This window comes from Chiloscyllium plagiosum, unplaced genomic scaffold (assembly GCF_037043375.1).
Source record: "Chiloscyllium plagiosum isolate Xiang-an unplaced genomic scaffold, Cpla_swu_hap1 HiC_scaffold_15, whole genome shotgun sequence".
Taxonomy (NCBI): Eukaryota; Metazoa; Chordata; class Chondrichthyes; order Orectolobiformes; family Hemiscylliidae; genus Chiloscyllium; species Chiloscyllium plagiosum.
In genome coordinates this window covers 69,530,711-69,548,822 of record NW_028270153.1, presented here as the reverse complement: position 1 = coordinate 69,548,822, position 18,112 = coordinate 69,530,711, and the positions used below count along the sequence as shown (strand labels likewise).

Genomic DNA, 18,112 nt, shown 5'->3' with positions numbered 1-18,112 from the left:
GGCCCACTCAGCTACACCTCCAGTAAGCTACACTGACCCACTCAATACCTCCAGTACACTACACTGGCCCACTCATTTCCATCTCCAGTACGCTACACTGACCCACTCGACACCTCCAGTACACTGCACTGACCCACTCATCTACACCTCCAATACACTACACTGACCCACTCATCAACACCTCCACTACACTACACTGACCCACTCATCAACACCTCCAGTACGCTATACTGACCCACTCATCCACACCTCCAGTACGCTATACTGACCCACTCATCGACACCTCCAGTACGCTACACTGACCCACTCATCGATACATCCAGTACGCTACACTGACTCACTCATCGATACCTCCAGTATGCTATCATGACCCACTCATCTACACCTCCAGTACGCTATACTGACCCACTCATCTACACCTCCAGTACACTACACTGACCCAGTCATCTACACCTCCAGTACGCTATACTGACCCACTCATCTACACCGCCAGTACGCTACACTGACCCACTCATCGACATCTCCAGTACACTACACTGACCCACTCATCGACACATCCAGTACGCTACACTGACCCACTCGACACCTCCAGTACACTACTCTGGCCCACTCATCTATACCTCCAGTACGCTAAACTGACCGACTTATCTACACCTCCAGTACACTACACTGGCCCACTCATCTACACCTCCAGTACGCTACACTGACCCACTCATCGACATCTCCAGTACACTACACTGACCCACTCATCTACACCTCTAGTATACTACACTGACCCACTCATCTACACCTCCGGTACACGACACTGACCCACTCATCTACACCTCCAGTACGCTACAATGACCCACTCATCCACACCTCCAGTACGCGACACTGACCCACTCATCGACACCTCCAGTACGCTACACTGACTGACTCACCTACACCTCCAGTACGCTACACTGACCCACTCATCTACACCTCCAGTATATTACACTGACCCAGTCATCTACACCTCCAGTACGCTATACTGACCCACTCATCTACACCGCCAGTACGCTACACTGACCCACTCAATCACACCTCCAGTACGCTACACTGACCCACTCATCGACATCTCCAGTACACTACACTGACCCACTCATCGACACATCCAGTACGCTACACCGATCCACTCATTTACACATCCAGTATACTACACGGGCCCACTCATCTACACGTCCAGTACACTACACTGGCCCACTCATCTACACCTCCAGTACACGACACTGACCCACTCATCTACACCTCCAGTATACTGCACTGACCCACTCATCTACATCTCCAGTACGCTAAACTGACCCACTCATCTACATTCCAATATGCCACACTGACCCCCTCATCTACACCTCCAATATACGACACTGACCCACTCATCTACACCTCCAGTACACTACACTGACCCACTCATCTACACCTCCAGTACACTACACTGGCCCAATCATCTACACCTCCAATACACTACACTGACCCACTCATCTCCACCTCCAGTATACTACACTGACCCACTCATCTACACCTCCAGTACACTACACTGGCCCACTCATCTACACCTCCAGTACGCTACACTGACCCACTCGACACCTCCAGTACACTACACTGGCCCACTCATTTACATCTCCAGTACGCTACACTGACCCCCTCGACACCTCCAGTACACTACACTGACCCACTCATCTACACCTCCAGTACACTATACTGACCCACTCGACACCTCCAGTACACTACACTGACCCACTCATCTACACCTCCAGTACGCTACACTGAACCACTCGACACCTCCAGTATGCTACACTGACCCACTCATCTACACCTCCAATACACTACACTGACCCACTCATCAACACCTCCACTACACTACACTGACCCACTCATCTACACCTCCATATGCCTTCCTCACCGCACTATTTACCCTGGTGGCAACTTTCAGAGATCTGTGTACATGGACACCAAGATCCCTCTGCTCATCCACCAAGATCCCTCTGCTCATCCACACCTCCAGTACGCTACACTGACCCACTCGACACCTCCAGTACACTACATTGACCCACTCATCCACACCTCCAGTACGCTACAGTGACCCACTCATCTACACCTCCAGTACACTACAATGACCCACTCATCGACACCTCCAGTACGCTACACTGACCCACTCATCGATACCTCCAGTACGCTAAACTGACCCACTCATCTACACCTCCAGTACACTACACTGACCCACTCATCTACACCTCCAGTACCCTACGCTGACCCATTCATCAACACCTCCAGTACACTACACTGACCCACTCATCTACACCTCCAGTACACTACACTGACCCACTCATCTACACCTCCAGTACGCTACACTGACCCACTCATCTACACCTCCAGTACGCTACACTGACCCACTCATCTACACCTCCAGTACACTGCACTGACCAACTCATCGACACCTCCAGTACGCCACACTGACCCACTCATCGATACATCCAGTACGCTACACTGACCCACTCATCGATACCTCCGGTATGCTATCATGACCCACTCATCTACACCGCCAGTACGCTATACTGACCCACTCATCTACACCTCCAGTACGCTACACTGACCCACTCATCTACACCTCCAGAACACTACACTGACCCACTCATCTACACCTCCAGTACGCTATACTGACCCACTCATCTACACCGCCAGTACGCTACACTGACCCACTCAATCACACCTCCAGTACGCTACACTGACCCACTCATCGACATCTCCAGTACACTACACTGACCCACTCATCGACACATCCAGTACGCTACACTGACCCACTCGACACCTCCAGTGCACTACTCTGGCCCACTCATCTATACCTCCAGTACGCTAAACTGACCGACTCATCTACACCTCCAGTACACTACACTGACCCAGTCATCTACACTTCCAGTACCTTCTTTCCTGAACAAGTGCTTAAGCCCGAAACGTCGACTCTCCTATTCCCTGGATGCTGCCTGACCTGCTGCGCTTTTCCAGCAACACATTTCTAGCACTCATCTACACCTCCAGTACACTACACTGACCCACTCATCGACCGCTCCAGTACGCTACACTGACCCACTCGTTGACATCTCCTGTACCCTATACTGATCCACTTATCTACACCTCCAGTACACTACACTGACCCACTCATCGACACCTCCAGTACACTACACTGACCCACTCATCGACACCTCCAGTACACTAAACTGATCCACTCATCGATACCTCCAGTACGCTACAATGACCCACTCATCTACACCTCCAGAATGCTACACTGACCCACTCGACACCTCCAGTACGCTGCACTGACTGACTCATCTACACCTCCACTACACTATACTGACCCACTCATCTACACCTCCAATACACTACACTGACCCACTCATCAACACCTCCAGTACGGTACACTGACCCACTCATCTACACATCCAGTATACTACACTGACCCACTCATCGACACCTCCAGTACACTACACTGACCCACTCATAGAACATAGAACATAGAACAATACAGCGCAGTACAGGCCCTTTGGCCCTCGATGTTGCGCCGATCCAAGCCCACCTAACCTATACTAACCCACTATCCTCCATATACCTATCCAATGCCCGCTTAAATGCCCATAAAGAGGGAGAGTCCACCACTGCTACTGGCAGGGCATTCCATGAACTTACGACTCGCTGAGTGAAGAACCTACCCCTAACTTCAGTCCTATATCTACCCCCCCTTAATTTAAAGCTATGCCCCCTTGTAATACCCGACTCCATACGCGGGAAAAGGTTCACACTGTCAACCCTATCTAACCCCCTAATCATCTTGTACACCTCAATCAAGTCACCCCTAAACCTTCTTTTCTCTAATGAAAACAGCCCTAAGTGTCTCAGTCTTTCCTCATACGATCTTCCTTCCATACCAGGCAACATCCTGGTAAACCTCCTCTGCACCCGTTCCAGTGCCTCCACATCCTTCCTATAGTATGGCGACCAAAACTGCACACAATATTCCAGATGCGGCCGCACCAGAGTCTTATACAACTGCATCATGACCTCAGGACTCCGGAACTCAATTCCTCTACCAATAAAAGCCAGTACGCCATATGCCTTCCTCACCGCACTATTTACCTGGGTGGCAACTTTCAGAGATCTGTGTACATGGACACCAAGATCCCTCTGCTCATCCACCAAGATCCCTCTGCTCATCCACCAAGATCCCTCTGCTCATCCACACCTCCAGTACGCTACACTGACCCACTCGACACCTCCAGTACACTACATTGACCCACTCATCCACACCTCCAGTACGCTACAGTGACCCACTCATCTACACCTCCAGTACACTACAATGACCCACTCATCGACACCTCCAGTACGCTACACTGACCCACTCATCGATACCTCCAGTACGCTAAACTGACCCACTCATCTACACCTCCAGTACACTACACTGACCCACTCATCTACACCTCCAGTACCCTACGCTGACCCATTCATCAACACCTCCAGTACACTACACTGACCCACTCATCTACACCTCCAGTACACCACACTGACCCACTCATCGACACCTCCAGTACGCTATACTGACCCACTCATCTACACCTCCAGTACACTACACTGACCCACTCATTGATACCTCCAGTACGCTATACTGACCCACTCATCTACACCTCCAGTACGCTACACTGACCAACTCATTGATACCTCCAGTACACTACACTGACCCACTCATCGACACCTCCAGTATGCTATACTGACCCACTCATCTACACCTCCAGTACACTACACTGACCCACTCATTGATACCTCCAGTACGCTATACTGACCCACTCATCTACACCTCCAGTACACTACACTGACCCACTCATCGATATCTCCAGTACGCTATACTGACCCACTCATCTACACCTCCAGTACGCTATACTGACCCACTCATTGACACCTCCAGTACACTACACTGACCCACCCATCGACACCTCCAGTACACTACACTGACCCACTCATCTACACCTCCAGTACACTACACTGACCCACTCATCGACACCTCCAGTACAGTCCGCTGACCCACTTATAAAGAATTTCCTTTCCCTGACATTTGAATAGTTTCAGACTATTTCACTCACCTTCCAAACAGAGTTCAATATCAGTTAAATTGGATACAGTTCCTTAATAAATTTATATCCATCTTGTCGTTTAGTATTTGAGTAAATGTGTCTGGTGATGGTTTCTCTCACAGTGCTTAACTGTTTTAATTTGTGGATGGAGTTAGTGGGTCATGTGACTGACTCCAAGAAAAATCTCAAGAAAGACTACTCATTACAATTACTTATGCATTGAAGGTTCTGTGAAGTTCTCAATGTTTTAAATTATGTAAATTAGCTGGTTGAATTTAGAACTATCATTGTAATACTTGGAGACAAGTAAGATATCCAGTAATTCAATCTAAACAATTCAGCAATCAACCACTGGATAAAGTGAACAAAAGATTGCCAGCCAACAAATTATAATAGTCATATATAAGAGTCATATTAATGTCCTCTCCTGTGCCCTTGACCCATTCACAATCAAATCTACATAATACGAGTCCCTTGTAAAATCACTTGCAACAAATGGACCACGATGTTGTTGTGAGCTGTGTTCTGTGGATTGTGAAGATAACACAGTGTCTGCTGAAGGAGCGTATTTGAGAATGCTGCTTCGTCGTGGCTTTCTCACTTTCTCAATTCCTGAAGAGACCTGAGCCCCAACCTACACTCTGTGCCACGGAAATAGTCTTTAAATGGGCTGAGGCCTCACCCAGGGAGTCTGAATAGACCACGAGTAACTTGTCTGATTTAACTCTTTCCTTACAGTTTGCTTACATAGCCTTAGTCAAAGACTCTAAAGCAGCAGTTGAGGAAAAACACAAGGAGCTGAAGCAGGCAAAGAAAGCACAGAGGATGAAAGAAGATGTGGAGCAAAGAAATCGACAAGGTACTGAATTGCAGCAAATCAGTGTCAATAACTCAGGGGTACTTCGGGCTGGTGAACTATTGGGAAAAACACTGTATGGCATTACTGATTATTTATTCCTCAAATCAACACGGCATGTAATAAAAAACATAGTAGTGCTCCCTCATTACCTGGGCATGTGTGCTATCCCCGCTTGCTGATAGACACAAATGGAGCTCATTATTTGCGGCAGCACGGTGGCCCTGTGATTAGCACTGCTCTGGTTTCCTCCCACAGTCCAACGATGTGCAGGTTAGGTGGATTAGCCATGGTAAATTTCCCATAGTGACCAGGGATGAGCAGGCGAGGTGGATTAGCCATGGGAAAATACAAGGTTGCAGGGATAGGATAAAGTGTGGGTCTGGGTGGGATGCTTTTTGAAGGGTTGGTATGGACTTGTTAGGCTGAATGGCCTAACAAGTAGGGATTCTATGAGTTCACAGATCATGTATGGATACTGAAATTCAACGATTGAGCCTGAAGACTTGATTGTGTTGGAAATCTGAGTTAAGTATCAAGACTGCAAACCTTTGAATCCCAAATCCCATTGCAAGTATGTCAGCTTTTCACCTTTCTCACCCATTCTATGTGACAATCTACACGTGACTGCATACATAACAATACTTCGTACACAATTAATTTTAATAAGCAACTTCCCTTGTTTTTTTATAAATATCTAACATTTCCATAAACCATTACAAATCCCAGTTCTTAAACATGTGCTGCTTGCTGTTCATCCAGATATAAATGAAGTTTCAAACTCTGGACCATTGGTTCTGATTTTTTTGCCTCTGGTAATGATGTTGTATTCACAGATGTTCCCTTCAGCAGAACTTCCTGTCAACTAATTAAATTCTCCCATAGTACACTCTGGAAAGTAATTTGTTTTAATGTATAAACTCTCCATTTCTTTAAGATCCCTATTAAATATGACATCAATGGTCACTGTGTTGAAATCAGTTAATCAATTCTCATTTAGCAGGCTAAAGGTTACGAAAAGCTCACAATTGCTGAAGTATCTCATATTGACAGCTATGGCTGACTTGGTAGTACACTTGCCTCTGAATCTGTAGGTTCAATTTGAGATTGAGCACTGAGGAAACCAGGTCTGTAAGAGATCTCCGATTGTCGGAGGTGCTGTCTTTTCAAATGAAATGTTAAACCAAGGCACAACAATGCCTGTTCTTCCTCAGGGGACTAAAGAAATTCAGCAAGTCGAGAAGGACCCCACCAACCTTTATAGGTGCACCATAGAAAACATTTTATCTGGGTGCAACATGGCTTGATACCACAACTGCTCTGCCCAGGATCATAAGAAACTACAGAGAGGTGTGAACATAGGCCTGTATGGTGGTTTGGCCTATCTTCCATCCATTGACTCCATCTACACTTCTTGTTGCCGCAGAAAGGCAGCCAACATCATTAAAGACCCCTCCCATCCTTATTATAATCTCTTTCAATCGCTTCTATCAGGAAGAAAATATAAAAGCTTAGACATACTTACCAACAGGTTCAAGAACAGCTTCTTCCTCACTGTTATGAGACTGCTCAGTGTCCATTATTCTCACATTTCAAACCTAATGTTAATCTTGCTTTTTGTACACCTTCTGTGTAGCCATAACTTTGTAAGTCTTACTCTGTTCAATCATCTGTGTGTTCTTGTTTTCAAAGATCTATCTCTACTGCAATGAAAATAAAAACTTTCCACTGTATTTAGGTACATGTTATAACAGTAAATCAAATAGCCAAATAAATATCTGCCTGCTCAGTTGGACGTAAAAGATCCTATGACACAATCTTGAAAAGCAGCAGGGGATTTGTTCCTGAAGTTCTGATCAATTTTCGTCCTTCAATCTATGTTACAAATTACAAATTATCCAAAGACTATTATATTGTAGTAAGTGGGGCTTTGCTGAGCACGCATTGACTGTCATGTCACTGTTTTAGAGCAGTGAATAATAGAATAGAGAAACCTCAATGGATTTCAGTGTCTCAGAAGGGTTTGAGATGTGCTATGAATGTGAAAATGCTAGATAAATGCAAAGCTTTCTGTTTTTTTGACAGAAGAAACATCAATAACAATATTACATTAGCAGACTTCAGGACAGTCTTGTAAACACTTTCCTTGCATCTTCATTCGCACTGTAATTACGATTTCTCATTTCTGTCTTTTATTAATGTACATTCCAATTCCTACCTTCCCCACATCAAATTACAATCTCCTTGAGTTATTGATGGACGACCTAGTGAAGAGTTTCATGTGTATGTTTGAGTACTACCTCCTTAGTTACAGTCCCCTTCGTATTTTTTTCTGTCAATCACAATATTTTGCTCAGTAGTAAGTTGTTCATACTTTAAATGTCCATTCCTGACCCTTCCAGTCTGAATAACACAACTCCTCGTTCTTTCAGTTCAACCTAACATTTTTTGTTTCTCTAGGTGACCATTTTGCACACCTCCGCGCAATCTACAAACATGACCCCAACCTTCAGGTCTCCTGCCATTTCAGTGCAACATCCTGCTGTCATGTTCACTGTTCTGTCCAGGGCTTGCTACAAGGTTTGGTGAAGCCCAGTGCAAATTGGAGAAACTGTACCACATTTTATGATTATGCACATTAGAATCCTTCAGAATTCAGCACTAACTTCTACAATTCCTGACCATGAACGTCATCCTCCATTTTAATATACACCTCTGACCTTCCCGCAAGCCCTTCACCACAGCTGACATTTGCTATTAACACCTACTCTGGGCCAATACTTTGTCACTTCTCTAAACAATTACCACTCCTTTTGCCTCTTGTTTGACCTTCAATCTTTAATCTCCCTTACCTTCTAACCTTTTCCTGACATTCCTTTTTGATTTTCTTTTCCACCAGGTTTAACCATCCATTTTCCACCGCTCTGCCATCCCAAACTGAACTCAAAGATTAACTTTGTTTATTTTTCTCCACAGATGATGCCAGACCTGCTGAGTTTCACCAGCAGGTTTTTTTTTCAGTTTTTTAAAAAAATATATTTTTATTCCTTTTCCCTCTCTCTGGTTCTATCCTGGAGTTAACTTAACTTTCATAATTGGGTAATCATCATGCTCAAGTCTGGCTGGTGAATATTTGTAAAGTATTTCACCACAGAATGCTTCACCCTCAAGCCTAATCCTTTCCCAATTGATCATCAATTTCATTCATCCTCCAGCAGTCTTGCTGAATAAGGATAGGGAGCATGATTCCTGGCTGATTAACTGAGTATCCTAATCCCGGGCTTTGTCATCTGTACTGATCTGACTCCTCTTCCAGCGGAGATGAGCAAGTCAACAGCAGGTCAGGGCCAGAGTTAGGCTCTTCCTGAAAATTGGAGCTCAGTGCCATAATGAACTAAAGATGAGTGAACGTATGTAATTAGGAGGCCAAACTCAAATGTGAAGGAGCAGGTGCTGCTGCTTGGCAGCTATGTAGGCAAACGGCTTAAATGTAAATAGAGATATTTTGTTCAAAATAACTTTACTTGTATCTTTAAAATAAGAGAGCCAATGGAATGATATTAACAAGTCAGAGGCTGTCATTGTATTTCTGAATTTCAGATTTAAACAGAGCTGACTCCAGTGAAGATGAACTGGATGCTTCGAGTGTGCAGGATCCGGGTTAGTGACCCTAACAGCGACATGCAGCGAGTTAGAAATAGTGGGATTACAATGGGCAGATGTACAAACATTTTAACTTTTCTTAAAGTTTCATGGGAATTGTTAAATTCATTATTATTGTAATGCAACATCTTGATTTCTGTTTTCTGTGATGTGGTGCCACTGCATAACTTGGGAAAGGGAAGGCAAGTTGAAAGCTGGCCATGTGAGTGGATTGAAAGGGATTCTGTCACACTGCAATGTAATTTCTTCAGAGAAAAAAACAGTAACAATCTCAGTAGAGCTCACAGTTATGGAAAACCGATTGGTTCCTGAATCCCAAAATAATAGATAAAGTTTTTAAATTGGTTAAACATTGAGCTTCGTGTGGTGAACAAACCCAACCCTTTTCATTTCTTCACCTAACCAATAGCTGTCATCCATTATATCACTCTAGCAAGTCTCCTTCCTGAAGCATGGCTTCCAGAATTTGATGGTATGGTCCAGTTGAGAGCAACCAATATTATATAAAGGTTTTACATGACCTCTTAGCTTATGCTCTGTTTTTTATTCTAAAGCCAAGCGACCCACAGACTTTTTAACAGCCTTATCAACTTGCCTTACAAAAATTACAAAAATGAAGCACCCGGTAGGTCTCTTTTCATCACAACTTTAAAGTTGCACTCATTTACATTGGACTCTTCTTTTCCGTTGCAAAAAGGCATTACTTCATACTTGCATTTGCTTTGTCTGATTTCACCAATCTATTCATGCCCCTGAAGTTGTTACAATACTCCTGACTATTCACATTTTGAGTTTTTGTGACAGCTGCAAATTTTGAAATCCAAATCCAGGTTATGATTCCAATTTGTCACTGTCAATTTCTGAATAACCAAAACCGCTTTTATTCTAATAAGGAGTTGTCCTTGTTTCTTACAGCTTAATGTGCCTTTTCTTTATATGTAGATAATTTCATCAAGCGGAGCGTGAACATCCTGACCTTCACTTGGATGTTTGTCCAAGCATTGCTTGATGGACTGATTGAGCTTCTGAACTCCATCTCCAAGGATTATATTGATATCTCCGCTGTGCTGAGCTTTGAGAGGTCCATTTTAAGAAGAGAATTAAAACAGGTGACTAGTTTCATTCCCCTTTAACACATCCTAACACCAGTGACTTCTCTTAAATGTAGACTCCTTCATTGTTTGTTTAATCACATCTGTTATCAGGACAAGATGGTCCCTTGTTACAAACAAGGAACTTTTTGAGATTTATTAAGTCATGAGATGTGAATGGCATGTGTCTTTTCCTTCGAATTAGGGATTTCAAGACTAGGGGGTTTAAGGTGGGAGGGGAAAGATTTAAAAAAGACAAGGGGGTGCAATTTTGTTTTTTGCAGTGTTTCATGTGTGGAATGAGCTTCCAGAGGAAGTGATATATGTGGGTACAGTTATCACATTGAGAAGATATTTGGATGAATAAGAATAAGAAATGTTTGGAGTGGTATGGGCCAAGTGCAGTCAGGGGGGCTTGGTTTAGTTTGAGATTATGGTCAGCATGGTTAGACCAAAGGGTCTGTTTCCATGTTGAACGACGCTATGATTGTGAATGGGTGTAGGCCACTCTACCCTTTGTCCCAATTCAATAAGCTCATGGTAGATTTGATTGTAATCTCAACTCTACATTCTTGCACATCCACCTGTTAATCTTTCATCCTCTTGGTCATCAAGATTCTGTCTATCTCTGCCTTAAAAAATGCTTTGCATACATTTTCCGAATCTGCCATGTTGAGAGGAACAAATACCAAAGGTGGGTTTTTTCCCTCTTGAGGCCGGTGGTGGGAACCCAGTTTTGGACAGTTGCCTCCAAAATACCAACTCCAGATCCTGGGGGAGCAGGCGCTGGGTATAGATGGGTCACCAACCCTGGAAAGCTTTCAGACACAGCTGCAGAGGCAGCCAGCTATAGAGGCGAGCTGTTCAAAATCCCTACCACAGGTTTTGTCCCAGCTGTTCACCAAAACAAACAGGCCATGAATCACTTCCCCCTCACCCATCTGAAATCCCTACATATTCCCCAAGCCCATCCATTCCACTTTGTGACCCTCAAGTACTCCATTAATCAATATAGCCCACAACTAGGTTTGGCACATCCATGACCATATGCAATATACTATGGAAGCAAGTGGCCCTACAGTGACAGTTGGATCTGTATAAAAGAAATTAATTTATTCATAACTTTCCATGTTAAAGCCACAATGCTTTTTTAAAAAATGAACTGTCTTTACTCCATTCCAATAAATGTTTCAATCGTCCAAGCTCTACCCAGATAATCTCATTTGAAGAGCTTTCTAAGACAACCTCCCTTATTAATTAAAAAAACTGTCTCTACAGTAATGCTATGCCCCCACCTTCATTATATCCCTCCCATCATGCTTGAAACTTCTGTAAGATGGAATTATGAACTGTCAGTCCTGATCTTCCTTCTCCCATGTAATCTGGAGATTACAACCTCAGTAGTGCTCTCTTTAATCCACTACCTAACTCTAAATTTTAATTTCAGGACCTCATTTCTTTATTTAACCCATGTCATTGGTATTGATATGTTTGCTGGCTGTTCCACCTCCCTTGTAGTCACTCTGCGACATCCTTGCGACATCTCTACACTGGCACCAGAGGGGCAACATACCAATCAGAGTTTGGTTTCTGGCCACAGAACCACCTGTTAGTTCCATCTGTGTGCTCGCTTTCTGGGTTTCAAGCACAAGTATCCCCAAGTCATTTTGGGTCATAGTTTTTGCAGTTTTTCACCATTTAAATAATAACTCTGTTCTTTTGTTCTCCCCACCAAAGTGAACAACCCCTCATTTTCCCAAATTATACTCCATTTGCCAACTTTTTGCCACTTACTTAACCTGTCAATATCTCTCTGTAAGCTATTTGTAACCCTCTCGCAACTTGCTGAAGCACCTATATTTGTGTCATCCGCAAATATGGCTCCAGTACACTTGCTTCCTTCCTCCAAGTCATTGATATATGTTGTAAACAGTCCCAACACTGATCCCTGTGGAAGCCCACTGATTACAGGTATTCAACCTGAAAAACCACCCCTTAGCCCCACTCACTGTTTCCTGTCCATTAGCCAATTCTCTAACTATGGCAATATTCTAGCTTCAGTGCCATAGGCTCTTATCTTTTGACTTAACCTTCTGTGAGGTACCTTGTTGAATGCCTTCTGGAAGTCCAAATATGACGGCATCTATTTATTCCCCTCTATCCATTCTGGGTGAGACTTCCTCGAAAATCTCTAATAAATTAGGGTGGCATGGTGGTTCAGTGGTAAGCACTGAAGCCTCACAGCACCAGGGTCCCAGGTTTGATTCCAGCCTCGGGTAACTGTCTGTGTGGAGTTTGGACATTCTCCCCGTGTCTGCGTGGGTTTCCTCCGGGTGCTCCGGTTTCCTCCCACAGTCCAAAGATGTGCAGGTCAGGTGAATTGGCCATTCTAAATTGCCCACTAGTGTTAGGTGCATTAGTCAGAGGGAAATGGGTCTGGGTGGGGTACTCTTCGGAGGGTCGGTGTGGACTTGTTGGGCCGAAGGGCCTTTTTCCACACTGTAGGGAATCTAATCTAATCCAAAAAAATTAGTCAGACACAATTTTCCCTTTCATGAAGCCACGCTGACTCTGCTTCAATAGATTGTGATTTTCCAAATGTGCTGCTATTACTTCCTCCATAATTGGTTCCAACAATAGATATGAGGCTAATCGGCCGATATTACCCACATGTTGCCTCTCTCCCTTTTTGAATACAGGGTCACGTTGGCAGTTTTCCAATCCTTTGGTATTTCTCCAGAGCCCAATTTTGGATAATTATGACCAATGCATCGACTTATCTCTGCAGATAATTCTTTTCGGATCCTGGAATATAAGCCATTAGGGCCAGGGGATTTACCTGCCCTTCTTCCCATTAGATTTGTCTAATACTACTTCACTAGTGTTGCTGATGGTACTTAATTCCTTCCCATAGTCTTTCATATTAATGGGACTTTCAAAGTATCTTCCACTGTAAAGACTGAGGCAAAATATCTGATCAATACCTTGGTCTCAATTTAAATGACAGTTCTAAAACAACAATTCAATAAACCTCATATTCGAATCAAAATATTATTCTCCAATTAAAGTCATCATTCAAATCTAATTCTGTTTTCTAATGCTGTATACTGTAGCAAGAACTTGCCCAGTGTGTTTCAAGTTATTTTGGTGTTCTAATGAAAGGGTTACATCACCATCCTACTAAACTAGAGGTTTGGATAAATAATCCAGAGAACGCTGATTTCAAATCTCCTTAGGGTCATTTGAGAATCTGAATTTGAACAACAGACTTAGCTAAGTTGGAAGCCCACAGATTTGAGGGCACATTACTGACGTGAATAGGGAATTGGTTCAAGACAGAAAACAGAATTGGAATGACTCAAATTGGCAGGACCTGACTTGTCCTATTGTGTAGGGATCTTATTATGCAGTCACAGAGTCATACAGCACGGAAACAGACCCTTCGGCCCAACCGTCCATGCTGACCACTTTTCCCAAACTAAACTAGTCCCATTTGGCCGCAATTGGCCCATATCCCTCTAAATCTTTCCTATTCATGTATCTGTCCAAATGTCTTTTAACTGTCACTAAGTTATAATTGTACCTTATCTATCACTTCCTCCAGCAGTTCATTCCATGTGTGAAAAAGCTGCCCCTCAGGTCCCTTTAAATCTTTCTCCTCTCGCCTTTAAAATTATGCCCTCTAGTTTTGATTAGATTAGATTACATTACATTACAGTGTGGAAACAGACCCTTCGGCCCAACAAGTCCATACCGAGCCGCCGAAGCGCAACCCACCCATACCCCTACGTTTACCCCTTACCTAACACTACGGGCAATTTAGCATGGCCAATTCACCTGACCTGCACATCTTTGGACTGTGGGAGGAACTTCCCTATCCTAGGGAAAAAAACCTTTGCTATTCACCTTATCTATGCCCTGCAATATTTTACAAATCTCCATTGAGGTCATCCCTCAACTTACTACGCTTCACAGAAAAAAGGCTTAAATTAATCACCATGTTCACTAACGGTTTGGATAATGACATAAAAAGTCATATATCCAAATTTGCTGATGAGACAAAAGTTGGCAGCATTATAGACAGTGTTGACAACAGCATAAAATTATAACAGAATATCAATAGATAAGATGAGCTGTGGCAGATGGAGTTTAATATAAGGACGTGTGAGGTTAACCATTCCATTGCAGAAAAGAACAGATCTGAGGATTTTTTTTTAAAAGGCATAAAGTTAAATACAGAGGAGGTCCAATGAGATTTGGAGGGTTTAGGTGCATAGTTGTTTAAAATGCCATGAACAGGCACAGAAAACAGTCAAGGTGGCTAACAGTCAAAGCTGGCCTTCATATTTAAAGGGCCGGAATGTAAGGGAGCAGACATTATGCTGCAGCTATGCAAAACCTTAGTTAGACCCCACTTACAGTACTGTGAGCAGATTCGGGTTCCACACCTGAGGAACAATGTTTTGACCCTGAAGGGAGTTCAACACAAGGATGATACCTGGACTTCAGGGGTTAAGTTATGAGGACAGATTAGACAACTTAGACTTTTTATTCTCTCAAAGTTGTAAGCAGTGATCTAATCGAGGTTTTCAGGATATTAACAGGGAAAGACGGGGTAGATAAATACAAACTATTTACACCGATTGAAGATTACAGAACCAGAGGACATTGCCTAAGAATTAGGGCCAGGCCATTCAGGACAAATGTCAGAAATTGCTTCTACACACAGGGGAGAGTAGAATCTCCTTTATTGCCATGTGTACTCCAGTACAGGAGTACAGGGAATAGCTTTTACAATTGGTGCCTTTAATGGTGCCATCTTAGGTACAAATACCTCGGTACAAATCTTGGATGCAAAAGAGGAATAAAAGGAAAAGTAGAAGCATTACTTAGTGTCTAGAAAAAAAAGTTAGGAAGAAGATAATTATAACATAGTTAAAGGATTGACATAACTGTCTAGTAAAGAATCTCCAGTAGCAGCAGTTCAGGACATGGTCTGACTGCTTGCACCAGGTCCAAGTCTAACAACTGTCCTGCTCCACTCCAAGCTTCCAGTCTGCTCCTCACTGACACTCAGCTGCACCGAGGTAAGTGAAGGTTTGGAGCTTTCTCCCTTAAATGGTGGCCGATTTTAATTCGATTATTACATTTAAATCTGAGATAAACAAAGCAAGGATATCAAAGCATATTGGCCCCGGGCAAGTCTATGGACTTAGACTATAGATAGGCCATGACCTTATTGATTGGTGGTGCAGGTTAGAGGGGCCGAATGACCAACTGCTGTTCCTATGTTCCTGAAAACATGGACCCAAAAATGTGATTTTGGTGTTGAGGCTGTTGAAATGTTATTATAAAACCCAAGGTCATTTCGAGAAGGAACTTATTTACCTGTTGTGGTCTATCCTGCATTACCACATAATTTCAGTTCAAAATAGTTCATTGTGGTCAAGCACCTTTGCACATTGGATATAACAAGTCATAGAGGTGTACAGTACGGAAAAAGATGCTTCAGACTAACTTTTCCATGCTGATCAGATACACTAAATTAATCTAGTCCCATTTGCCAGCATTTGGCCCATGTCTCTCTAAACCCCTATTATGTATATACCCATCCAGATGCCTCTTAAAAGTTGAAATGTATCAGCCTCCATCACCTCCTCTGGCAGTTCATTCCATACACAGACCACCCTCTGTGTGAAAAAATTGCTCCTTAGTTCCCTTTTTAAACCTTTCCCCTCTCACCTTAAATCTGTGCCCTCTAGTTCTGGACTCCCCCACCCTGGGAAAAAGACCTTGTCTATTCATCCTATCCATGCCCCTCATGATTTTATTAACCTCTATAAGGTCACCTCTCATTCTCCGACACTCCAGGGAAAACAGCCCCAGTCTATTCAGCCTCTCCCTATGGCTGAAATCCTCCAACCCTGGCAACATCCATGTAAATCTTTTCTGAACCCTTTCAAGTTTCACAACAGGCTTTCTGTGGCAGGGAGGCCAGAATTGAACACAATAGTCCAAAAGTGACCTAACCAATGTCCTGTATAGCTGCGATATGATCTCCCAACTCCTGTAATCAATGCACTGACCAATAAAGGAAAGCATACCAAATGCCTTCTTTATTATCCTGTTGACCTTGGACTCCACTTTCAAGGAACTATGAACCTTCTCTCCAAGGTCTCTTTGTTTAGCAACACTCCCTAGGACCTTCCCATTAAGTGGATAAGTCCTGTCCTGATTTGCCTTTCCAAAATGCAGCACCTCACATTTATCTAAATTAAACTCCATCTGCCACTCCTCAGCCCATTGGCCCATCTGATCAAGGTCCCACTGTAATCTGAGGTAACCTTCTTTGCTGTCCACTACACACCCAATTCTGGTGTCAACTGCAAACTTACCAACTATAGCTCCTATGTTCATATCCAAATCATTTATATAAATGAAAACTATGGACTCAGCACCAATCCTCGTGGTACACCACTGGTCACAGGCATCCAGTCTGAAAGGCAAACCTCCACCATGAGGGTGTCTCCTACCTCCGAGTCAGTTATGTATCCAAATGGCCAGTTCTCCCTGTATTCCATGATATCTAAACTTGTTAACCAGTCGCCCATGTAGAACTTTGTTGAATGACTTACTGAAGTCCATAATGACAGAGTCCATCGCTCTACCTTCATCAATCCTCTTTGTCAATTCTTCAAAAAAACTCAATCAAATTTGTGAGACATGATAACTCACGCACAAATCTCTAATCAGTCCTTGCCTTCCCAAATACATGTAAATCCTGTTCCTCAGAATCCTCTCCAGCAACTTGTCCACTACCAATATCAGCCTCACTGGTCTACAGTTCCCTGGCACCACATGAGCCAACCTACGGTTTTCTGGCACATCACCTATGGCTAGCAATGCTGCAAATATCTCAGCAAGGGGCCCAACAATCAATTCCCTAGCGTCCCACAGAGTTCTAGGGTACATCTGATCTGGTCTTGGGGATTTATCCACCTTTATGCACTTTAAGACATCCAGTACCACCTCTGTAATATGGACATTTTTAAAGTTATCTCTATTTATTTCCCAAGTTCTCTATTTTCCATGTCCTTCTCCATGGTAAATGCTGATGCAACATGTTATGTTATATAAATATAAACTGCTCTTTCCTTTCTTCCTTTTTAATCTTTCTCCATTTTCATCCCATTCTAACATGGCAGACTCTGAACTATCCTTAGCAGAGTGTTTAGTTGTATTAATCAGAACCAATGAAGATGTGCAATGATCTCTGGCCTTACAAGTAAGGCCCACATTTTGAGAATGAATGTTGTCACAGCAGCATAGTCTGTGTAGCATAGTCTGCAGGCAGGAGGCAATCAGAAGGG

General features: G+C 43.4%; 1 protein-coding gene across 1 annotated transcript in view; it reads left to right on the top strand.

Annotated features, from left to right (window-relative positions):
• Window positions 1-18,112, top strand: part of LOC122559893 (piezo-type mechanosensitive ion channel component 2-like) — a 222,866-nt gene that overhangs the window by 106,727 nt on the left and 98,027 nt on the right. The window contains exons 21-23 of the mRNA XM_087994623.1: window positions 5,871-5,991; window positions 9,589-9,648; window positions 10,594-10,639. Coding sequence (XP_087850749.1) covers window positions 5,871-5,991; window positions 9,589-9,648; window positions 10,594-10,639 — 227 coding nt within the window. The remainder of the gene's footprint in view (window positions 1-5,870; window positions 5,992-9,588; window positions 9,649-10,593; window positions 10,640-18,112) is intronic.